Genomic DNA, 25,838 nt, shown 5'->3' with positions numbered 1-25,838 from the left:
AGCGTGAACAGACGCTTCACATCCACCTGTTCCACTCCACTCATTATTTTATATACCTCTATCATGTCTCCCCTCAGCCGTCTCTTCTCCAAGCTCAATAGCCCTAGCCTCCTTAATCTTTCTTCATAGGGAAGTCGTCCCATCCCCGCTATCATTTTAGTCGCCCTTCTCTGCACCTTTTCCAGTTCTACTATATCTTTCTTGAGATGCGGCGACCAAAATTGAACACAATACTCAAGGTGCGGTCGCACCATGGAGCGATACAACGGCATTATAACATCCTCACACCTGTTTTCCATATCTGTCCTAATAATACCCAACATTTTATTCGCTTTCCTAGCTGCAGCAGCACACTGAGCAGAAAGTTTCAGTGTATTATCAACGATGACACCCAGATCCCTTTCTTGGTCCGTAACTCCTAACGTGGAACCTTGCATGACGTAGCTATAATTCGGGTTCTTTTTTCCCACATGCATCACCTTGCACTTGCTCACATTAAACGTCATCTGCCATTTAGCCGCCCAGTCTCCCAGTCTCGTAAGGTCCTCTTGTAATTTTTCACAATCCTGTCGCAATTTAACAACTTTGAATAACTTTGTGTCATCAGCAAATTAATTACCTTGCTAGTTACTCCCATCTCTAAATCATTTATAAATATATTAAAAAGCAGCGGTCCTAGCACAGACCCCTGAGGAACCCCACTAACTACCCTTCTCCATTGTGAATACTGCCCATTTAACCCCACTCTCTGTTTCCTATCCTTCAACCAGTTTTTAATCCACAATAGGACATTTCCTCCTATCCCATGACCCTCCAATTTCCTCTGTAGCCTTTCATGTAGCCTTGTCAAACGCCTTTTGGAAATCCAGATACACAATATCAACCGGTTCCCTTTTGTCCACATGTTTGTTTACTCCTTCAAAGAATTGAAGTAAATTGGTCAGGCAAGATTTCCCCACACAAAAGCCGTGCTGACTCAGTCTCAGTAATCCATGTCCTTGGATGTGCTCTGTAATTTTGTTTTTAATAATAGCCTCTACCATTTTCCCCGGCACTGACATCAGACTCACCGGTCTATAATTTCCCGGATCTCCCCTGGAGCCTTTTTTAAAAATCGGTGTTACATTGGCCACCCTCCAATCTTCCGGAACCACGCTCGATTTTAAGGATAAGTTGCATATCACTAGTAGTAGCTCCGCAAGCTCAGTGTTCCTTACAACACCAAACCCTGAAGTACTTCTATCAGCAACAGAGCTTCCAAAGCCCTACACACAGCAATGCTTCCAAAGCACCAAGAGGGAAAAGCAGGGGAACCACAAGGGAAAAGCAGGAAAGCTAAACGCACACTGCACTAACACTAACCTGGACCTAAAGCAAGTAGCAAAAGCAAACGTTGCAAAGGCCCTGAAGGGAAGAACACCACTTCCTTATCAAGGCCCTCCCAGATGATGTCACACTCCCTAGAGCCAGGCAGACAGCACACTGAAACCCCGAGAGGCCCAACCCACACCAATGCAGCACTGTGAAGCACTTGAAGCCAGTACACCCAAAGAGAGGTAGAGCTAACTCAGTCCACACACACAGCTGTAGTAAAGTGAAACAATTAAAGTCATGCTGCTGGAAGCTGCCAGCATAGAGAGAGAGAGCTAGCTCAGAAAGGACAGACAAAAGAAACAGAAGCCAGCTAAGAAGCTGACCCCCAGGAAAAAGGTAAGTTTGAGAGGGGTTCTGACCACGATCATAACACTACCTCTCCTTTCATCTGAGATTCAGTTATTTTTCTCTATTTCAACCTTCAGCATTATCTATACTCTATCCTCTCAGCCTCAGCTGTGCTTTACCTCACAGCTTCTGCTGTGTTTACCCTCACAGACTCAGCTGTGTTTAACCTCACAGACCCAGCTTCGCTTAGTTCTGCAGACCCAGACATGCTTATTTTCACAGACCCAGTTGTGCTTAGACCTGCAGACTCAGCCATTCACCATGCGGACCTTGCTGTGTTTTCCTGCTCAGAATCAGTTGAGAGTACCCATACAGATTTCAGGTGGGCTCAACCTCACAGACTCAGCTGCACTTAATCTCATAGACTCAACTGTGCTTAGTTTTGCAGACCCAGCCATGCTTAAACTCATAAATCCAGTCCTGCTTAGTCCTGCAGACACAGCCACCAAGCTTAATTCCGCAGGCTCAGCTGTACTTCACCTTTCAGATCCAGCCGTGCTCTCCTGCTCAGAATCAGTTAAGGGTACACTCACAGATTTCAACTGGACTCAGCCACCCTTAATCTCACAGACTCAGTTATGCTCAGTCCTGCAGACCTATCTGTGCTTAGCCCCACAGAATCAGCTGTGCTCAGACCCAGCCATTTTCTTCTTCTCAGAATCAGTTAGGGGTACCCTCACAGATCGCCAGTGCTTACTTCACGGAATCATCTAAACTTAACATCATAGAATCACATCATACAATTAGCTGGACACAATCTCTCAGAATCGGCTAGGCTTAACATCACAGAATTGGCTGAGCTTATCATCACAGAATTATCATCCCCACCTCAGTAAGTCCCTTATCTCTTATTTGTCCTGTTTGTCTGTCCTAATTAGATTGTAAGCTCTGTCGAGCAGTGACTGTCTCTTCATGTTCAAGTGTACAGCGCTGCGTACGTCTAGTAGCGCTATAGAAATGATAAGTAGTAGTAGTAATTGGCTATACTTGGCATCAAAGGCTCAGTTGTGGTGGAGGGGCTTCCGTGTTTCAATGACTCAGAGGGCTATGCTGTGGGGTTACCCATATCAGACAGGCCTCTGAGGAGAAACCAGACAAAGAGTGTCCCAACCTGGAGGATCCAAGATGGCGTTGAGGGAGGACGTATGCTAGTTGAGTTCCCGTTTTACACCAGAATGCCTGAAGAAGAAGGCGCGCTCCCCAGAGAATGAGGAAGAGAAAAGGCAAGGCCGTGGTGCTGTCCTCCTCGAACACGGCTGGGGTTCCCACCACTTCTCAGTCTATTTTGGAGAGATTCGGGGTCATAACGTCGGGGATATCGGTTCTTGCTTCGGGGAACAGCAAGGCTTTATTGCCGAATCTCAGTGGAGGGAGTGACTTTGAGTCCCCCTGTTGGCACGACCCCTCCAAGACCCGGAAATAGTAATGCTTCGCTATGGAGGTCAATAATGGAAACGCCCAAAGTGGGTTAGAATTTTCATGTGACCCGAGGAGGTCCTGGCGCAGTATTGACTCCGGATAGTAAACCAACTGGGGGATTGGAGAGTGAGGTCTTCCCCCCAAAGATATCTGGAGCGGTTTCTGTGGAGAAATTGGACTTGGTGAAGCCAATAATGGCATAAAGGACATACTATAGGAACTGCAGCAGAATGTGAATAACTGTCTTCTTCAGATGTTTAAAATTTTTCACTATGTGAGTTAAAGAATTTATATTAATACTTATCTAACAAAGTGGAAGTCCAAGATATAAAAAGAGACTTTGATTACGGAAATGGCTTCTCTATGAAAATTAGATAATTTGGTAATGAAGAATAGTTATTTTTCTTGTAAAAATTGGAATTTCTGGAGAACCAATTAAGGGAAAATAACTTGAGTGATAAATTTACCTATAATATCCTATATATTAGCTACTGAATTGTTGAAGAAATATTTCTCTGATACTTTGCTAATACCTTCTGAAAGCCACCTTTTGGTGACTAAAATTATATTTCCTTTAAATTCCTTCAGAGAAAAGAGATGTGTTTAACTGACATTTTGGAAAATTCAGAAGTTATAGATAGAGTTATATTATTAGTGACTTTCGTCTTTGATTAGATAGGAACAACATTTTGAAATTGTATTTCCGATATATGGTTGATAGTTTTTTGGGTTCAAAGATGAATATATTTCCTGACACATCAAGGGAATCGCAGACTGGGAGGTGTGAAGTCTTGGCTTTTCAGCCAGGAATCATTGCCCCAGGTGGGACCTTCCTAGCACGATTCCCTTGTAAGTGTTTTATTTTCCTTATTACTTATTTGTTTGACCCTAAAAAATTATTGAGTTTGTGGAAACAGATGAAGAATCCTCTGCAGCAACTTCCTTCAGTTACCACTGTACCAGCTGCAATAACCGATTAACCTTCCTCCCTCAGAAAATGTGAAGTGTAAGATTAACCATTTTGAGTTTTTCTTATTTTCTTTAAGATTGTTTTCCTGATCTTGGATCTTCCAATTGTGGACAATTATGTAAATATATATTGTTGAGAGAAAATGTTTTCCTTTTTATATTAATTTCTGTATTTCCTTATATTTATGTGATAAATGTGAATGTAATTAAGTAAAATGATAAATAAAATAATTTAAAAAAGGCTCAGTTGTGAGTATCCTCATAGCAGCAACTGGATGTATTTATTTATTAAGATTTATTTAACGCCTTTTTGAAGGAATTCACTCAAGGCAGTGTACAGTAAGAATAAATCAAACATGGGCAATAGGCAATTACAGCAGTAAAAATATTCAAATAACAATACAAAGTATGGCATAGTATACTACTTACAATGTCAACACAATACATAATAGAACATTTTAATTGATAAGTGAAGTGTAAAGCAAAGATGGAACATATAGATAGGTAAGAGATTAAGAGGAGTTATCCTTATGTGGAGGAGTAGCCTAGTGGTTTGTACAGAGGACTCTGATCCTGGGGAACTGGGTTCAATTCCCACTGTAGCTCCTTGTGACTCTGGGCAAGTCACTTAACCCTCCATTGTCCCAGGTACAAATAAGTACCTGTATATAACTTGTAAACCGCTTTGAATGTAGTTGGAAAAACCACAGAAAGGCAGTATATAAGTCCAATTCCCTTTCCCTTATGGATTCAGATAGGCTTGTCTTCACATAATCAATTGAATTTTGCCTTATAAAATTAGCTAGGTTTCCCCTTATTACATCAGCTAGGTTTCATCTCACAGATTCAGCTGTGTTTAGTCTTGCAAAATAAGCTCTACTTTATCTGGCTTTCATCAGCTCTGCTTTAGTCTCGGGGAATAAACTGTGCTTTATCTTTTCTAGAGCAGTAGTTCTTTTTCTGTCAGAATCAGGGGTGTTTCTCCTCACAGGATTAGCTTCCTTCAGCTTATCAGTGCCAGCAGTGCTTCAGTTTCTCAGTATCTCCTCAGATTGAATTTTACAGTATCCACTGTGCTGCCACTTCATGATATTGGCAGGGTCTTTCATTTTCATGGTATCATCTGTGTTTCAGCTTTTTAGTATCACATGTGCTTCAGTTTCACTGTATTAGTTCATAGTATCTTTGTTTTATTTTTTCAATTTACTTTATCACTATAAGCTGTGTTTTAGTCTCTCAGTAGAAGCTGTGCTTCAACCTCATTGTTTCCACTGACTGTATATTAGCCTCACAAGATCAGTTAGAATTCAGCTTAACTCTCGCTGTTGTGCTTCAGTGTAAAAATCTAAGCCATAGTTTTTCTTTGCAGTGTCACCGAAATTTCAGTCTATCAATATCAATTGTACTTCAGCCTCACAGTACCTGTGGTGCTTAGGCCTCTCATTCTGTGCTTTCCTTTGCCTTTTAGAGTCTGCGGGACTTTTAGCTCTCTGTATCTACAGCTTTGAACATCTTCATATCCTATATAATAATTCTCACCTCCAATGTTCTAATGTGCCTGGTATCGTGGCTCCCTCGGAGGTGGTCTGCTAGGCAGTTTAGAATGCACTGATGTCAGTGATGTCACTGACAGCTGATTCCAAGGCAAGGGGAGGAGTACCTACTCCTCCCCCTGCCTGGGAAACAGCTGTCAGTGCCTCCCCCCCTTGGCGCAACACCCAAGCCCCTGCCCTGCAAAACCACGAGCCAGGCAGGGGGAGGAGTAGGGAAACACGCTCCGCGTGTTTCCCTACTCCTCCCCCTGCCTACCAATCAGCTCTCAGTGCCCCCCCCCTCGGCGCAACACCCAAGCCCCTACCCCCCCTCGATGCATCACCCAAGACCCTCCCCCCAGCGCATCACCAAAGCCCCTACCCCCCCTCAGGCACATCAACTCCCTTGCCACCCGCAGCCGCCAATACTAACGCTGTCCGGCCGCTGCTACTTCTCCTGTGGAGCAGCAGCGGCCGGTACAAAAAGAAAAAAGCCAAAAAAAGATTTTTAACCTGAAACGTGGCTCCGTAGACAGCCATCTGGCATTGGCTGTCGTCACTGCAGCCGCTCCTCCTCTCCCCTCCACATCACTGCCCCTGCAGGAAGACCCCGGAGGAGCGCAGCAACGTCAGAGGGGAGAGGAGGAGCAGCTGCAGAGATGACAGCCAATGCCAGATGGTTGTCTACAGGAGCCGTGTTTCAGGTTTAAAATCTTTTTTTTGGGGCTTTTTTCTTTTTGTACCGACCGCTGCTGCTGAACAGGAGACGCAGCAGCGGCCGGACAGCGTTAGTATTGGCGGCTGCGGGTGGCGAGGGGGTTGATGTGTCTGGGGGGGTAGGGGCTTGGGTGATGCGCCGAGAGGGTAGGGGAGGGTCGCTGGACATGGGTGGCTGCAGGGGGAGAGGAGGGTCGCTGGACATGGATGGCTGCAGGGTGGGGGCAGGGAAGAGGGAGGTGGGGAGGGGATCCTGAGACCAGATGGGTGGCTGCAGGGGAGACAGAAGGGACGCTGCAGGGGGCGCAGGGGGAGAGGAGGGTCACTGGACATGGGTGGCTGCAAGGGGGGCAGGGTAGAGAGGTGGGTCGCTGGACATGGGTGGCTACAGGGGGGGCAAGGGGAAAGGAGAGGAGGGTCATTGGACATGGGTGGCTGCAGGGGGGCAGGGGAGAGAAGGGTCGCTGGACATGGGTAGCTGCAGGGGGAGAGGAGGGTTGCTGGACATGGGTGGGGGCATGGGGAGAGGAGAGTCGCTGGACATGGGTGGCTGCAGGGGAGAGAGGAGGGCCACTGCACATGCGTGGCTGCAGGGGCGGAGAAGGGTTGGTGGGGAAGGGATCATGAGACCAGATGGGTGGCTGCAGGGGAGACAGGAAGGACGCTGCGGGGGGGGGGGGGGGGGATTACCTTGCTAGCGCCCGTTTCATTGCCTACCGAAACGGGCCTTTTATACTAGTAAATAATATTTTGCTTACACTTTAATTCATTTAGGGGATCTTTTACAAAGCGTGGGTAAGCCCAACGTGGTCTTATCGAATGCTAAATCAGGACTACCACCGGCCCAACATGGCTGCTGGTGGTAGTTCCACGTCAAGTATGTTCCATTTCTGGGGGGGGGGGGGGGGAGGGGAGGAACCTGGCGGTAATCGGGCATCGCGCACTGCATGGTTACCGCCACCTCAGTGGATGATGGTAAGGGCTCCCTGCAGCATAGCCACATGGTAAGAGTTCTGTTACCGCATGGTCATGTTTGTCTGGGGGCTTTTTACCTGCTATGGTAAAAAGGGCCCTAGTACATGGATAAATGGCCCCCACCACTAGCACAGTGCCCTTTTCCCCGCAGCTTGGTAAAAGGACACCTTAATACCTAAAGCTTCCCTATACTTTGCATTGAGCTTGTTGGGTTACAGGTATAAACTCCTACTCTGTGAACTGCTTTGCTATATCCCATTAGTTCTGAACTGATCCATGGGACAATATGGAAGGAAAAATTATGGCTTACCTGATAACTTTGTTTCTTTTAGTCCCAAAACATCAGTCTAGATGACCACCCTTTTTTTTTTCAAACTGAGTTTTATTTTATTTTTGCATTAGGCCTATTTATTGAAAAGAGCACATTCTTCTCTGGATGGTTTGAGAGAGGCTTCTCAGCTTCATCAGATCTTCTATGCCAAAATGGAAAAGGGTTGGTAACCCTTCACAGATTGACATGGAATTAGTCTGGTCAGGAACTCGTTCTCATGGGGCCTTATCTATGTTTTCTGATCAGTAGACTTCAATAGCTACAGGTTTAGGTGATGGATGTGGATCACTTCAGTTCAGTCACTTGTGCTTCAGTTATACAATGCTATGTCAGTGGACTATGATAGTTCCTGCTTCAGTTGGTCAACTCTATATTATTCATCTTCGGTAGCTTCTGCTTTGTTTGGAGGCATGTGAGCCAATTGATATTAGTAGTGCCTTCATAGTTTGAGTATTACATGATTTACAGTGCATGCTCTGAATTCTATGTATGAGCTCCATTGCTTTGTAATTTGAATACTGAATGTTCAAGGGCTGCATAATACCTTTTTGGGGGTGAATTACAAATTACTTTCTTTCTCCATCTGCTGGTTGATGGACATATCCTAAATGTTCTGAACTGATCTTTTGGGACTAAAGGAAAGAAAATTATCAGGTAAGACATGATTTTTCCATACATTACCTCTTTTCTGTGTAAAATTCCCAGGGGTATAGTTTGGGTGGAGCAGAGGCAGGGTTGTAATGTACACACATATTTTATAAAATATACATGTGCACAGATTTATACTTTCTTCAGAGCAAAATGAAGCACATAGGGATAAACAATCCTAGCTACAGGTATAGTATAACGGGTTCCATAGTAGGAGTCATAAACAAGGAAACGGATCTTGGATTTATTGTGGACAACACATTGAAAGCCTCAGCTCAGTGTGTGTGGCAGTCATGAAAGCAAATGGATTGATAGCAATTATTTGTTAAGGAATGGAGAATAATATAGAGAATATCTAATACCTTTGTATAGATCCACGGTGCAACCACAACTGGAGCATTGTGTGCAGTTCTGGTTGCCCTACCTCAAAAATAATAGAACTAGGAAAAGGGAAGGGAGGAGGAGAGGGTGGGAAGGAGAATGTTTTGATTTTTATTTTCTGAGTTGTATGTGCATTAAAGCTGTTTTTAATAACGCAGTGCAGTAGATTCACAGTGTATGTAAAGCACATTTATTAATTACATTGTGTTAAGAACATTAAAAAAAGATATATTAAAAAAAGAACTAGGAAAAGAATAGATGAAGGCATTCAAGATGGTAAAGGGAATGGAACAGACCCCCTCTGAGGAAAACTTGGTAAAGGGAATGGAACAGATCCCCTCAGGTTAGGGCTCTTTAACTTCAAGGAGAGGCAGGTGAGTGAAGATATGATAGAGAGGGAACAGGCTGATAGTAACATTTCTTTACTCCTTCAAACACTACTGGGGCTAGGGGAAACAAAGAAAGTACTTGTTTTCACTCAAAGAACAATCAAGCTGTGGAATTTGTTGCCGGTAGATGTGGTCAAGGTATCTAGCATAGCAGGTTTTAAAAGAAGTTTGGACAAGTTCCTAGAGAAAACAAATCCATAAAACAATTATTAGCCAATTGGAATTGAGAAAGCCACCACTTATTTCTTTGCAGTGAGCTGCAAGGAATGGATCTGCGCTTTGTGATCTGCCTGGTACTTCTTAGTAACCTAGACAGACCTCTGCTTGAGGCAGGATGCTGAGCTTGATGGACCTTTTAGCCTGACCCAGCATGACATATCTTATATTCTTACATAAAAGTAAACCTGGTTACCAAAACTACCTCATTTCACCTAGATGCACACAAGTTGCCATAAAAGAAGCACATTTTACCTTATAATAATTCACATTTACTGTCAGTTAAAGGGATTTGCTTCAACTTAGGCAAATTGTGCTATGGAGGGCATACCAGTAAATATTCTGACCTGTTTATCTAAGGTTATTACAGAAACTTGGTCTCAAACATTCTTCAGTAATTTGAGTGTCTCTGGGGGTAGCTAAGTCGTGGTGCAGTTTGCAGTTCTTTGTAACTGCTCCACTACTCCTCCAACTGTCCCATCCCCCATAATTACCCTCCCTCACCCCAGCAAACTGCCCTACCCCTAAAATTAACCCCTCAGAACTGCCCTGGTTCAAAAAATACTCTCTTTATTTTATTTTTATTTTTCTTACATTTGTACCCCGCACTTTCCCACTCATAGCAGGTTCAATGCGGCTTACATATTATATACATGTACTTATTTGTACCTGGGGCAATGGAGGGTTAAGTGACTTGCCCAGAGTCACAAGGGAGCTGCCTGTGCCTGCAGTGGTTAACTGTCTGACTCCCCAAAACTATCCCCACACAACTGCCCTAGCCATGCAATTACACCACACTCTGCAAAGTGTCCTCTCCCTAAAACTACCCCAACACTGCCCCACCTTCTTGAAAACAGCCACTCTGAAATAGCCTTTGCATGATAGTCATGACAGTTTGCTGGGTTGTGGGACGGTTGCAAAGGCTGTTTCAAAGTGGCAGTTTTCAGGGCAGTTGCGATTGTTTTTGGGGTGTAGTCAGTTTGCAAAGTGGTGGGGCAGTTGTAGAGGGGTGGTAACAGTTATGCAGGGAGTATTTTTGGGGGAGTGAGAGTAGTTTGGGAGGTTGGGAGAGTAGAGAATGGGGAGTAGAAGTTTGAAAGGAATAATTCCCTAATTCCTATATTTCATTGTATGGAAGTTTCAATGCTACAGAAGCTGGAAATCCTTCACCCCTAGAAATGTACTGGGCCAATTTCTTTTGGTTTGGCGGGGGGGGGGGGGGCTTATTTCTCTGGTACCCTCAGTCCAATTTGGCCCATTTTCAAACTCATGTCTTTTTACCGGTCTTTCCTCATGCCAAGTTTCATCCTAAACATTAAAGTTTGTTCCATTAAATTTTGGGAGTTATTTTGCCCTTAGATGGACAGACAGACAAACAGATGTTTTCAACCCTTTTTATATAATTCTTTCCAACTTCCATTGGGTTGGAAATAATTTTTTTTTAAAACCTTTTACACACTTTGGACTAGATTCAGTAAATCATGTAGAAAACAATTATGCATGGAGAGCTCTTCTATAAAGTTTATAAACCTTATAAAATTAGCTCCTCAACAATTCGTATCTGACCTCACACTCCATTTGAATTATATGTTACAAAATGGACTATTCCCAAAGGATAAAGGAAACATTTTACTCACCCCTTTACCTAAGGACTAAAAAAAAAAAGCACAAATGATTTAACCAACTATCGTCCAGTAGCATCTATCCCTCTGATAACCAAATTAATGGAAGGAATAGTAACCAAACAACTTACTAAATATTTAGATAAATTCTCAATTCTTCACGACTTCCAATCAGGATTTCGGGCTAACCACAGCACCAAAACAGTATTAACTACTTTGCTTACTAAATTCAAACGAGCAATTGCAACTGGCAACAACATACTCCTTCTACAATTTGACATGTCCAGTGCATTCGACATGGTAAGCCATAATATACTATTGAACATTCTGGAATACTTCGGAGTTGGAGGCAATGTTCTTAATTGGTTTAAAGGCTTTCTAACTACAAGATCATACCAAGTGAATAACTCGAATACGTCAGCTTTATGGATACCGGAATGCGGAGTTCCCCAAGGATCTCCACTCTCCCCGACCCTTTTCAACCTAATGATGACATCCTTGGCCAAGATGCTATCCAGTCAAGGCCTTAATCCGTACATATATGCAGATGATGTCACGATCTACATCCCGTTCAAATATAATCTAATGGAAATTATGGACGACATCAATCACAGCTTCCAAATTATGCATTTATGGGCAGATGCTTTTCAATTAAAGCTTAACGCTGAAAAAACACAATGTCTTATACTTAAATCACAACATAACACAAGTAAATTCTCCTCAATTACCACACCAAATTTTCCCTTCCTATCTCAGACACCCTGAAGATTCTTGGAGTTACCATTGATCGAAATCTCACACTAGAAAGCCAAGTGAAGAGTACAACTAAGAAGATGTTTCAGTCAATGTGGAAACTCAAGAGATTAAAACCTTTCTTCCCAAGAATTATCTTTCGCAACCTAGTACAATCGCTGGTGCTAAGTTATCTAGACTATTGCAATGCGCTTTGTGCTGGTTGTAAAGAGCATATCATCAAGAAACTTCAGACAGCTCAGAACACCGCAGCTAGACTAATATTTGTAAAGACAAAATACAAAAGTGCTAAATCCCTCAGAGAGAGGCTGCATTGGCTTCCAGTTAAAGAATGTACTGTGTTCAAGGTATGCACTCTGGTTCATAAGGTTATTCATGGAAATGCTCCGGCCTACATGTCTGACCTTATTGATCTCCCACCCAGGAATGCTAAAAGATCAGCACGCACATTCCTGGGACTTCACTTCCCAAGCTGTAAAGGTCTAAAATACAAGCTAGTACATGCGTCTAGCTTTTCCTACATTGGCACGCAGATGTGGAATGCACTGCCACTTGATCTGAAGACTATTTACGACCTAATCAACTTTCGAAAATCATTAAAGACTTGTCTTTTCAACAAGACTTACCATAATAATCAATAATAGGATTTCTAACACATCGCTAGTCACTTGATATGCTGACTGTTTTCTTGTTTACTGAATTGATTATATCCATTTTGTTACAATTGTTCTGTATGTAATTAATTGTGTATCTACTCTTAAATGACGCTTGATATGATGTAATATTGTAAGCCACAAGGCAGCCTGCAAATAGGTGTGAAAATGTGGGATACAAGTGCAACAAATAAATACATAAATAAATTTAAGTGAATAACTTAGAGAATACTGTAAGTTCTCCAAGGACAAACAGGCTTGCTTTTTCTCACAAGTGGGTAGACACCATCCCGCTTTGCCTTGGAGCACAAGTGCCTTCCCACCTGTCTCGAGGCCTCCTGCTATGTAGGTCCCCCACGACCGTCCATCGTTGGACCCGACCCCAATGCGACGTGAGGATTCGATGTCATCCTCATCGGCACCAAGGAGCATGGGTGATGTGCATCGGGCGAAGACCAAGAAGCACTGTCACCAATTTCCATTGACACGGTGCCGGGAGCTCCGGGATACCAAGGGGTTTGGCACCCGAGAAGCGTCGATGCCGGGAGGACTGCTCCCCCTCCATTCAGAAGGTGCCGATGCATGCATCTCCAAGAAGCTGAGATCCTGCTCCCGCATCAGCCCTGGTGGTTCTGTAGCCTGTGCCTCAGCCGGCCCCACAGTCTTTCCCAATGGTGGCTCTCAAGCGCGTCTGGGCCTTGCACCCTGAGCTTTTGGACGGCCTTATGCAGGTGATGTGCATCGGTATCGGGGGTGCTTGCGCCTGCCATACCTTCCACTGCAGCCCCGCTTGGCTCTCAGCCCGCAGTGCGGCCTCCAACGCTGGCGCCACTTGTGGCCCTGCTTTGACTGCCACACAGGCCGGCACCCCTTCGATGTCAGTGGAGGAAGCTTTGCTGGAGTCCAGATGGAAGCTGGTTTCTCAACGCTGCTCTTGAGGATATGGCTCCTTGGCATTGATGCGGGTCTGATCTCGGATGTCCCTTAGGGAGGTGCTATCCGACACCGGGGAAGAGCGCTCATGGGAATCAGAAGAGGATCCCAGGTACTTCTCATCCAATGAGTCCTATAGGATTCCTTCTGAGCCCTCCCCTCCACCTGAGAGCCTCTCTTTCACATCTTTTGTACGGGAAATGGCTGAGGCCATTCCATTCCCCATAGAAGTGGAGGATGAGCCCAGGGCTAAGATGCTCAAGGTCCTGGACTACACCTCCCCTCCTAGGGAGGCAGTAGTGGCTCCTTTCCACGAGGTACTCAAGGCAGTCCTTGTTAGGAACTGAGCATCCCCTCTGACCCTGCGGCCTCCAAGAAAATTGATACCCAGTATCGGATCCACAGGAGCCTGGCTTTGTGAGGTCTCAGTTACCTCATGACTCCATGGTGGTTGACTCCGCTCTCAAGAGAGCCAGGAGTACTTGGGACTATGCCTTGGCTCCCTTAGCAGAGAAGCTAGGACCCTGGACTCTTTTGGGAGGAAGATGTATCAAGTCTCTGTGCTCATCGCCCATATCCAGTCATACCAGCTCTTCACAAGCGTATACTTGCGAAACTCGGTGTGGCAACTGTCAGACTTGGTCTGTGCACTCCCTCCGGAGCAGGCCGAACCATTTCGCCAGTTGGTCAAGCAGCAGAAGGCCTGTCACAAGTTGTTGGCCTGGGGCACTTACGACACTTTTGATGTGGCATCCAGGATCTCTGCCCAAGGTATAGCAATGTGCAGACTCTCATGGCTGCATGTTTCTGATCTGGAACATTCTGTTCAGCAGAGGTTGGCAGATGCACCTTGCCGGTGGGGGGGGGGGGGGGGGGGGAGGGAGGGGGATAGCCTATTTTGGAGAGAAGGTTGAGGAGGTTGCTGACCAAATCAAGAAATGTACTGATACTATATCCTCTGTCTCCCACTGGGCGACCTCTGCAACTGTCTTCTCATCCAGGAGGTATTTTCACAAGTTGCGGAGTGTTCCCTATTACTACTCTAGGCATAGGTACACTCCTGCAGCCCACCAACCTGCTCAGGCTCAGCCCCAGTACGCTCATTCTCATCAACAGCATGTGTCCAAGGCCCCTGCCACTCTCCAGCAAAAGCAAGAGATGAGCTTTTGACTGGCTCCAGCAGAGCATAGCTGCAGTCGAAGTGTCCGTCCTGGATGACTTGCCGGATGGGGGGAGGTTAAAGCTTTTTCACCAAAGGTGGCCTCTCATAACTTCCAACCGGTGGGTTCGTCAAATAGTCCAACTCGGATACACCCTCAATTTGCTTTCCAAACCTCCAAATTGTTCACCGAGAGCCCATTCTTTCAGCTCTTAGCACAAGCAGGTACTTGCAGAGGAGTTCTCCGCCCTTCTCAAGGCCCATGCGATTGAACCCATTCCACTAGGGAAAGAAGGGCATGGATTCTATTCCAGATACTTGGTTGTTCAGAAAAAGGGGGGTGGGACCCATTCTAGACCTAAGTGCCCTGAACAAATTCCTTGTTTGCGAAAAGTTCAGAATGGTTTTCCTAGGCACCCTTCTTCCCATGAATCAGGAAAATGATTGGCTATGCTCTCTGGATTTGAAGGATGCATATACACACATCCTTATACTTCCAGGCCACCAGTAGTATCTTCGGTTTTGGCTGGGAACACATCACTTACAGTGTCAGTACCGTGTGTTGCCTTTTGGCCTCGAATCAGCTCCCAGGGTCTTTACCAAGTGTCTAGTGGTAGTCACAGCTTCGCTGCACAGACTGGGAGTTCATGTGTTCCCTTATCTCGATGATTGGCTGGTGGAGCACCTCGGAGGACTGTGTTTGGGAGTCCATGAAGATGACTATTCAGGTGCTGGAGCTTCTAGGGTTTGTTATAAACCACCCCATCTCCATCCTGTTCAACAATTGTTCATAGGAGCCCTGCTCGACACGAGGACTGTTCGAGCCTACCACCTAGAGACACATGCGGAAATCTTGTCTCCCTAGCGTCCAAGGTTCAGGCATTGCAGCAGGTCACAGCTTGGCAGATGTTGATATTATTGGGTCACATGGCTTCCACAGTGTACGTTATACGCATGGCACACCTTCACATGAGATCTGCTTATTGGACCCTAGTTTCTCAGTGGTACTAAGCCATGGGGAATCTAGAAGGTGTCATCCAAGTGTCCCCAGAGCTGGTACGCTCTCTTCAATGGTGGATAATTTGGTCCTATTTGACCTTGGGACTTCCATTCCAAATTCTTCAGACGCAAAAGGTGCTGATGATGGATGCTTCTCTCCTGGTATGGGGGTCCCTCCAGGAAACAAATCTTCAGATCAATCTCCTGGAGCTCCGATCAACCTGGAATGCTCTAAAGGCTTTCAAAGATCAGCTGTCCCACTAAATTATTCTAATTCAAACAGACAGTCAGGTTGCAATGTATTACCCCAACAAGCAGGGGGGCACCGGATCTCGCTCTCTGTGTCAGGAAGCCGTCCAGATGTGGCATTGGGCTTGCCAACATGGCATGTTTCTCCAAGCCACGTATCTGGCAGGCGTAAACAATGACCTGGCCGACAGGCTGAGCAGGATTATGCAACCACATGAGTGGTCTCTAAATATGGGCTTAGCCCGCAAGAACTTCTGAGCATGTGGCACCCCCTCAGTAGATCTTTTTGCCACTCAGATCAAGCACAAGGTCCCTCAGTTCTGTTCCAGGCTTCAGGCCCACAACAGACTAACATTGGATGCCTTCCTTCTACATTGGGGGCCAGGCCTTCTGTATGCATATCCTCCAATACCTCTAGTGGGAAAGACTTTGTTGAAACTCTAGCAAGACTGTGGAACCATGATTCTGATTGCGCCATACTGGCTGTGGCAGATATGGTTCCCTCTTCTTCTGGAATTGTCCTCCAAAGAACCATGGAGATTGGAGTGTTTTCTGACCCTCATCACTCAGAATGAGGTGTCACCTCTACGTCCCAACCTCCAGTCTCTGGCTCTCATGGCCTGAATGTTGAGAGCCTAGAATTTGCTTCCTTTCAGAGGGTGTCTCCCGGGTCTTGCTGGCTTCCAGGAAAGATTCCACTAAGAGGCGTTATTCTTTTAAATGGAGGAGGTTTGCTGTCTGGTGTGACAGCAAGGCTATAGATCCCCTTTCTTGTCCTACACAGACCCTGCTTTAATACCTTCTACATTTATTTGAGTCTGGTCTCAAGACCAGCTCCATAAGGGTTCACCTTAGTGCAATAAATCATCAATTTGCAGAAGATAAGCCTATCTTTGGACAGCTTTTATTTGTTCGCTTCATGAGAGGTTTGCTTTTATCAAAGCCCCCTATCAAACTTCCACCAGTGTCATGGGATCTCAACGTCGTTCTCACCCAGCAAATGAAAGCTCCTTTTGAGCCACTGAATTCCTGCCATCTGAAGTACTTGATCTGGAAGGTTGTTTTCTTGGTGGCTGTTGCTTCAGCTCGTAGGGTCAGTGAGCTTCAAGCCTTAGTGGTGAATGGACCTTATACTAAGATTCATCACAACAGTATAGTCCTCTGCACGCACCCTAAGTTCCTGCTGAAGGTGGTGTCTGAGTTCCATTTGAACCAGTCAATGGTCTTGCCAACATTCTTTTCCTGTCCTCATGCCTATCCTTGGACTTCAAGAGAGTGTTGGCCTTTTACATGGAGCGGATGAAGCCCTTCAGAGTGTCCGCCCAGCTTTTTGTTTCTTTTGATCTCAACAGGATGGAGGTTGCCTTCGGGGAAATGCACCAAATCCAATTAGCTGGCGGATTGCATTTCCTTCGCTTATGCCCAGGCTAGGCTGACTTTGGAGGGTCATGTCACGGCTCATAATGTCAGAGCCATGGCTGCGTCGGTAGCCCACTTACTGTAAAGTCAGCCTCCATTGAAGAGATTTGCAAGGCTGCGACGTGGTCTTCAGTCTACACATTCATATCTCACTACTGCCTTGAGCAGGACAACCGACGCCATAGTCAGTTTGGGCAGTCAGTGCTGCAGAATCTGTTTTTGGGTCTAGAGTCCAACTCCACCCTCCTAGACCTGTTTTATTCTGTTCCAGACTGCACTCTCATCTAGTTTGTATATAGTTTCAGGTTAATCTGCCTTACGTCCTCACCGTTGTGAGGCCCAATTGACCAATGTTTGTTGTTTTGGGTGAGCCTGGATGCTAGGGATTCCCCACTTGTGAGAAGAAGCACGCCTGCCTGCCCTCGGAGAAAGCGAATATACCTGAAGCAACTATTCTCCGAGGACAGTAGGCTTCTTATTCTCACAATCCCACCCACCTCCCCTTGGAGTTGTCCTTTTTATGTTTTTATTTGGTATTTTTTGCTTTTGTATTAAATTGGACCGGCGTGTTTGCGCTGTGGGCGGGAAGGCACTCGCGGATGTGCACTGGAGTGCTACTCGGGCTTAAAAAAGTTCTCGATTTTTCTATGGCATATTTGCCGAATCAGTCGACATGGGATGGCGTCTATAAGAAGCCTGCTATCCTCAGAGAATACCTGCTACAGGTAAGTATCTTCGCTTTACATGCATCTCTCCTGAATCTAGGTGAGAACATTAACACCAGCTCTATGGTTAGCATAAATGCTCACATCTAACCATACACATTCATACATACTCAATTTGGCTAGTATTTCATAAAATAAAGTAGGCACTTACTTTCCTTTATAGAATAGGCTCCACATAGGTGCCTAAATATAGGTGCTGCTTTAAAGAATTGTCTGCTTTATGGGTTGTTATCTTGTCTTAGAGAACATATTTCTATGTTAGAGGTATCGCAAAATAGGAAGAGATAGGGGGAGAGAAAGAAGGAAGGTCACAATATGTGTGCAATAGTAAGGAGGTGACAGGTCTGGAGACAATTTCCTGTTTTATTCTTAATTAGCTTGTCATTTCAGCTTCAAGGGTGAGTGGGTTATTCAGTCTATATGTCCATTCTGTTTTTTTTTTTCTTTTCTGCCAAGACTCCCAAAGAGTGGTTTCAGGAAGGTCATTTTTTTTGGTCCTGGTACCTTCCTCTTACATCTTTGAGCTTCTAGGTTAATGAGAATTGGCCTCTATTGGATGATGGGACTAATAGGCCTTCATTCACAACTACTCAAGGTTTATTCTTATTTTATACTCATCCTCAACCCTTACCCCCAACTAACCCTGCTATTGCAGTGATGGCCCTTGGCCAGGGTCTATAGATCATAGCTCCCTCCTATGACCCAGCACACCCAGGTTTCACTGAAATGGCTGAGCCTCCCTCTGCAAGGGCTGTACACGTTGATTCTGAGGGTCAAACCTTAATGGTGATTTCCTATAGCAATGAGAACACCTGTTCATTGATAACTTATGTCATATAGGCTACCATTTTTGATGGATGGGTGAAAGGTTTATTTATCTCAGAATCATGAAGCCTCTTTACATCATCTAGTCTTTTTAAATACCTGTGCAATGAATTCTAATCTGGACAAGGCTCCTATAAAATTGTCCTAAAATTCAGTAATTAGGTGTCACATTTCCATATCTTTGGGGTTCCACTGAACCTCGCTGTAAATTGAACTGTTTGCCAGGGGTTGAATAACAAATCGGTGCTAGTGATTAAGTGCACCCACAGGCCTCCACAATCATGTCTGGAATATCAGTTTTGATGATGCTACCCTTGTCAAAATAAAGCATTGACAGAGGTCTACGCTGGGTAGGGACACAGCAGGACCTCCCAGTGGCAAAGACATTGTTGGCCTTGATCAGATTGAGCACTGCAGTGTGGAAAGATGCAGCAATTCCTGGGATCCCAGCCAGATGGACTGGGCATGCACCCTCACAGTAGTTCATATAGTAGCCTTCTGGCTTTATGATCCAGTTATTCCATCCAATCTCTTTGAAGTCTAGGTAAAAGTCTTTCCTGCAGCACATGTCTGAATGTTCATTACAACTCACACTCCTTTTTTTGATGTGTTGCCTTACCTTTGCTCTGGCCTTGGCTATTAGGAATGATCTCTGTGTTTCACCATTGTTCACCATTAATGGGAGGTCTTGGCAGTCCTTGCACATCAGTTCAATCCTCAGTCTCCTTTGTTGTCTGCTAAGCATCTTATAGGTGGATGATATTATGGAGAGCGTGTGCCAGCCACTTCCTTTTACTTCAAGTTGCTTTTGACTGATAAACACCTGCTCTAGGCCATTCCTGTCAGAGAGGGAACTCCTTAAAATGACTTTCTTGCTGCTGTGAGATGCTTGTAAGAAAAGCCAGATATGCACTATAAAAATTTCAGTATTTTCTGTCTTTTCCACTGGAAGCTGGAAATTCAGACACGTGTGAGGAGCATCAGCGCATTCTGAAGAGTAAACCAGAAGAGAGATCAAGAAATCAATAGTAGATCATCTGACAAGCATTCATACTTTTGTTAATATCTGAAACCCCAAGGTAGGAACAATTTTGATTAGTCATGCAGGACAACAAAGAATTGGTTTTATAAAGAAGAGCATTATCTGTAGCTGCTGTTTCTGTTTTTCCACAAACCTATAAAAGTCAAAATTGTTCCTAGGAGAGGTAATGGAAACTAACAGCTCACGCAGCATACTAGCTTCAAGCCATAGAAAACATGTTTGTTTTTGTGGCAGGAGCAGACTTTCCAATAGGCAGAGTAAGTAATTACCTGGGGGGGCAGCCATCCCACTACTATAAGTCCATCATTAACACCAGAGACAGTGATCGTGCATAACCTCATCCCTATTTTAGGCTGGCTGACTGATGCAACATCAATAGCAGACTCCTCTAATCCTCCCACAATTCAGAATTTTGGAAGGGGGTATCATGCCCCTATCAATACTGGTAGAAATGGACTCTAAATGCCATTTTGAATTCAATTAAACTCACCTTGTTTTGAGGGCTGCTAGATTAAAGTATAAGGGGTCCCTTACCAATTTTGTAAGTATCTCCATAGACAGAAGTAATGACGAGCACAAATGCTTGCAATTTAAGTAATAAGGCTAAGGATTTGCAAGCCCTGATGTTTGAGACAGACTTGGGTATTGTTGCTATCAGAGAGAGTTCAATGACTCCCATGAGTAAGATACAACCATACCAGGCAATAATCTTTTTAGGAAGGATAAGGAGTGCCAAAGGATAGGTGCTGTTTGTGAAAAACAATATTAAAGAGACTGAAATGCAGGGAACCTGAGCAAAAGAGGAAGCAACATGGAAAGAGAAGATAGAATCTGTATTCACACAGGTGTTGTTTATAGACCTTATGAGCTGTCTGAGCTAAGCTGGGAATTTTCAGACTTGGTTTGATTGTAAACTGTCACGGTCGTCGTTGCCAACGTCTGTGCCTTGCTCGTCTGTGCTGTGTTCCTCCTTCTTAACATACTAAAATTACCTGCAGTTCCAGTCAGTGACCTGTGGGGTCACTTTTGAGAGGTGGAGGCCAAGCTGGTGATGTCATCAGCACTGAGCACTTCTTAAACTGGCTTCTGAGAGTGCTCTGGCAATTATCCTTGATGGGGCCCAAGCCTGCTTGGGCTGTGCTAGTTCCTACTACTGTTTATTTGCTAGGCTGTGGCTTGAAGATTTGCTACAGCTTTCTCCTTATGCTTTGTTCCTGTGGAAGTCTGCTTCCAGGCCAGGGAGTCCTGAGGAGTAAAGCTTTGTCTTCAGCTTTTTCTTGCTTACCTTGGGAGTGTCGACTCGGGCTTTGCTACTTTCCTTGCCTGCTTTGGGAGCGTCAGCTCAGGCTTTGCTACTTTCCTTGCCTGCCTTGGGAGCGTCAGCTCAGGCTTTGCTACTTTCCTTGCCTGCCTTGGGAGCGTCAGCTCGGGCTTTGTTACTTTCCTTGCCTGACTTGGGACCGTCAGCTTGGGCTTTACTGTTTTCCTTGCTTGCCTTGGGAGCGTTGGCTTGGGCTTTGCTACTTTATTTCACCAGCTCTGGGAGCATTGGCTCGGGTCTTGCTACTTTATGTACACTTTGCTGCAGCCAGTGTTGAGAGGCGCAACTAGGCTGCTTCTGTTTGATTCCCCTATACAGCTAGGCTGTTCTTCTTCACCTTATCTTATGTTTTATGTTTGCCTTGCTTCAGCTAGGTTAGACTGTATAGCTGGGCTGCCTGTTTTCCTTTCTGTGCCATTTGGCTACCCTTTTAGCCCTGTGTTTTTTGCTGCTAATAAAGCTGCCTCAGTTCATCTCCACTTGTGGTCTGGTCCAGTTATTGGGAGCATTCTTAGTTCTGAGGGGACTCAGTCTACCCAGAGGTGGTTGGGTGATTCTCACGCGGCCACCTCTGGGCCAAGGGCTCACAAATATCACATAAACTGATGTTACCTGTGACTTAATAAGTTCCTGATAAACTGCTGACTCTGCCTGCTTCTATTCCAGGGGCGTAGCTACGGGTGCACCCAATTTCAGTCCAGGCCCGCCCAGCGCCAGCGCCAGCTCCCATTGCCGGCCACTGCTGCTTTTCCTGATGAGCAGCAGTGGCCGGCGCTACAAAAAGAAGAAGCGCTCAGCTGACTGAGCTGAGCGCCAACGCTTCGCTAAGGACGAGAAAAAAATGTTTTTAAAAAAACGCGGCACTGCAGGCAGCCTCGAAGCATTGGCTGCTGGCTCTGCAGGCTCCTCCCGTCTCTTACATCACTGCCCCTGTAGCGAAGCAGGGGCAGTGACGTAAGAGACGGAAGGAGCCTGCAGAGCCAGCAGCCAATGCTTCGAGGCTGCCTGCAGTGCCGCGTTTTTTTTAAACATTTTTTCTCGTCGGGTTAGCGACGCGTTGGCGCTCAGCTCAGTCAGCTGAGCGCTTCTTCTTTTTGTAGCGCCGGCCCTGCTGCTCATCAGGAAAAGCAGCAGTGGCCGGCAATGGGAGCTGGGGCTGGTGGGCCTGAATGGGAGAGGGAAAATGGATGGCAGGATGGGGAGAAAGAGGGAAAATGGAATGATGGGGAGAGAAAGAGGAAAACAGATGGCAGGATGGGGAAAGAAAGAGGGAAAACAGATGGGAGGATGGCAGAGAAAGAGGGAAAACAGATGGGAGGATGGCAGAGAAAGAGGGAAAACAGATGGGAGGATGCCAGAGAAAGAGGGAAAACAGAAGGATGGGGAGAGAAAGAGGGAAAACAGATGGGAGGATGGCAGAGAAAGAGGGGAAACGGAAGGATGGGGAGAGAAAGAGGGAATACAGATGGCAGGATGGGGAGAAAGAGGGAAAATGAAAGGATGGGGAGAGAAAGAGGGAAACAGATGGCAGGATGGCAGAGAAAGAGGGGAAACGGAAGGATGGGGAGAGAAAGAGGGAAAACAGATGGCAGGATGGGGAGAGAAAGAGGGAAAACAGATGGGAGGATGGCAGAGAAAGGGGGAAAATGGAAGGATGGCGAGAGAGAGGGAAAACAGATGGGAGGATGGCAGAGAAAGAGGGGAAACGGAAGGATGGGGAGAGAAAGAGGGAAAACATGGCAGGATGGCAGAGAAAGAGGGAAAACGGAAGGATGGGGAGAGAAAGAGGGAAAACAGATGGCAGGATGGCAGAGAAAGAGGGAAAACAGATGGCAGGATCGCAGAGAAAGAGGGAAAATGGAAGGATGGTGAGAGAAAGAGGGAAAACAGATGGCAGGATGGCAGAGAAAGAGGGAAAACGGAAGGATGGGGAGAGAAAGAGGGAAACAGATGGGAGGGTGGCAGAGAAAGGGGGAAAATGGAAGGATGGCGAGAGAAAGAGGGAAAACAGATGGGAGGATGGCAGAGAAAGAGGGAAAACGGAAGGATGGGGAGAGAAAGAGGGAAAACAGATGGCAGGATGGCAGAGAAAGAGGGAAAATGGAAGGATGGGGAGAGAGAGGGAAAACAGATGGCAGGATGGCAGAGAAAGAGGGAAAATGGAAGGATGGGGAGAGAAAGAGGGAAGACGCTGGATGGAAGGGTAGGGAGAAAGAGGTGACACTGGATGGAAGGATGCAGAAAGAAAGAGAGGAGACTATTGGAAGGATGGGGAGAGAGAGGGGAGACACTGGAAGGATGGGGAGAGAAAGAGGAGAGGCTGCATGGAAAGGGGGAGTAGTGAAAGATTGGAGAATAAGAGGAAGGGGCATGGGGAGAACAAGGGTGAGAAAAAGATGAAAAGCCATAAGTAGATGAAGGAAATTAAAGAATGGATAGTAAGAATGAATTAAATCTGGACACAGAGAGAGGCAGAAAAATATTGAAGAAAGCAAAGAAAAAAGGAGAGAAAAATGACAAATGGCCAGGAAACCCTGGCAGAAGAGTTAAGCGAAAACGAAGGAAAGCAGAATCTAGAGACTGGGAGCAACACAATGAGAAAAAGTAAATGGCCATACAACAAAGGTAAAGAAAATAATTTTATTTTTAATTTAGGATAAAATAATATGGTGTTAATAAAGTTTCAGAGACCAATACTTCCTTCCTTAGGTCAGGAGAGGATACCGTAACAGCATTATACTGACCTGAGGCAGGAGGTTTTGGCCTCTGAAAGCTCACTGAAAAGGATTAGGCTATTAAATAAATTGTCTGAAATCTGATGCACTGAAAAGCAGCACTTTACCCTGTGTGACAAATGCATCTGAGTGTGACTACATTTTGCTGGGGGGGGGGGGGGGGGGGGGCGGGTAGAGAGAAAATTTTGTGCCCACCCACTTTGGGTTCAGGCCCACCCAAAATTGGCAGTCTGGCTACGCCACTGTTCTATTCTATCTTATTAAAAAAAAACACTGTCTTTTCACTTGCATAGGGTCTGACCTCTAAAAGTTTCTAATCTGTCTTCATCCTATTGCCTATAACTTAAAATAGTTGTTCCATTGTGATTTCATATTTTTATGCTGATACTGTCTTAAAGGTGCTTTTATTGATCTGTGTTTTGAACTTCTGTGCCAGTAATTTCATATTTTTATGCTGAAATTGTCTTAAAGGTGCACTCATTAGAACTGTGTTTTGAACCTGTGCCAAGTGACTTAATCCAATCAATTTGGCTACACAGAATTTGGTGACTCTGGTGAATCTGGTGTCTGTCTTAAAGGTGTGTTTATAAGAACTGTGTTTTGAATCTTCAGTACCAGAGACTTAATTCAATCAATTTGGTTACATAGACTGCTTACCTCTGGAGGAGGGACAATTGTATACAGCTGTGTGGTAAAAGAAACAACAGAACTTAAGTTTACCTCATGAGCTGTCTGAGCTACGCTGGGCATTTTCAGACTTGGTTTGATTGTAAACTGGTGTTACCTGTGTCTTAATATCTTCCTGATAAACTGCTGACTCTACCTGCTTCTATTCTATCTTATATTAAAAAAAAAACTGTCTTTTCACTTACAGAGGGTCTGACTCCATAGTCCCACACAGCCACCCCTAGGTGAACTCCCTTTATATAGGGTAAGCAAGGGACAAGTATCTACATTACACCATAATTGGTCAATCCTACTCCTTGTTATCCCCTATCATAGTTCACCTTTTCACACTTGTGAATCATATCAATATGACCTTCATTCAGTGCAATACATGTTCTGCTTTAATCCTAAGGCAAACTATCTGGAACCTTAGAGCTTGTCCTATCTGTCTCTAAATATCAGCTTTGAAAGATGAGATCAACAAACACAGGAAGGAATTAGCTACAACTAAAAAAGCATCCAAGATTACTCAATTCCCAGCCAATTTACCACCACCACTACCACATACAATGAAACAACAGAGGAATAGATGGGTCACAGTAGGCTCTGGTAGACTAAGATCTGTGACACAGAAGAACTCACCCTCCCCCCAACCTTTGCTCCTGTCAAACTCTTTTGCTACATTGCATCATTATGATGCTGAAAAAGAAGTACTGTGGTGGAACCAGAGGCAATGAAAGTAGTACAACCCAAGAAACATCCCCCAAACAATGACAGATTGGTGAAAAGCAGAAAACATTTACTGCTCGGAGACTCTATCGGAGGCATTAACTTAGGAACACAGTTCAAGGGTTCCAACCTAGTGAAATGCCTTCCAGGATCTTCAGCTACCAGATGTACTGACCAAATACTGAAAGTGATCCGAGAAGAGAGCAAGGCTTCAAATACTGATGTTGTAATTCACCTGGGGACAAATGACCTGGCCAACAATAGCAAGTTTACAGCACAGTGTTCCAGATGCTTGGGGAAGGACTGAAATCTTTGGTTTGGACTGTGGCTTTTTCTGAAGTAATTCCCATATGGGGGAAGGGAGAGGAAAGACTATGCAAAACAGTGGATTTCAATAAGTGGCTTGAGTCTTGGTGTAAAGAAGAAGGTCTTAGATACATAGGTGCATGGGGTAATATGTGGAAAAATAACAGGCTGTACTGTAATGATGGGTTACATCTTTCTGTGATGGGAAAAAGGATCCTTGGGGAGAAATTCAGACCGTATGTTTCTAAACATTTAAACTAGAAGGTGGGGGGGACAGAAGGAAACAAGGGAATTTAGAAAGTCACCCCCAGAATAAACATGATGGCAGAGGGAAAGGTCATCTAAATATAGAAAAACACCTAAAGTCACTAAGCACATGGAAAGCAATGAGCACAAATGCTCG

At 45.1% G+C, this 25,838-nt stretch overlaps 1 protein-coding gene across 2 annotated transcripts in view; it reads right to left on the bottom strand.

The window, feature by feature from the left end:
- Window positions 1–8,605: 8,605 nt before the first annotated feature.
- Window positions 8,606–25,838, bottom strand: part of LOC115465848 (inhibin beta C chain-like) — a 48,654-nt gene continuing 31,421 nt past the window's right edge. Inside the window, exons 2-3 of one of the 2 annotated variants that reach the window (XM_030196631.1) lie at window positions 19,256–19,626; window positions 8,606–9,263 (exon numbers count right to left, since the gene is read on the bottom strand). In XM_030196631.1, the coding sequence (XP_030052491.1) occupies window positions 9,141–9,263; window positions 19,256–19,626 (494 nt within the window). In that variant the 3' untranslated portion in view covers window positions 8,606–9,140. Of the gene's footprint in view, window positions 9,264–18,226; window positions 19,627–25,838 lie in introns of those variants that run through there. The other variant, XM_030196630.1, reaches the window with a different exon arrangement.

Source organism: Microcaecilia unicolor, chromosome 3 (genome assembly GCF_901765095.1).
Source record: "Microcaecilia unicolor chromosome 3, aMicUni1.1, whole genome shotgun sequence".
In the NCBI taxonomy this organism is placed as follows: domain Eukaryota; kingdom Metazoa; phylum Chordata; class Amphibia; order Gymnophiona; family Siphonopidae; genus Microcaecilia; species Microcaecilia unicolor.
The sequence above is the reverse complement of the archived record's forward strand: the minus strand, read 5'-3'. Positions and strand labels throughout refer to the sequence as shown.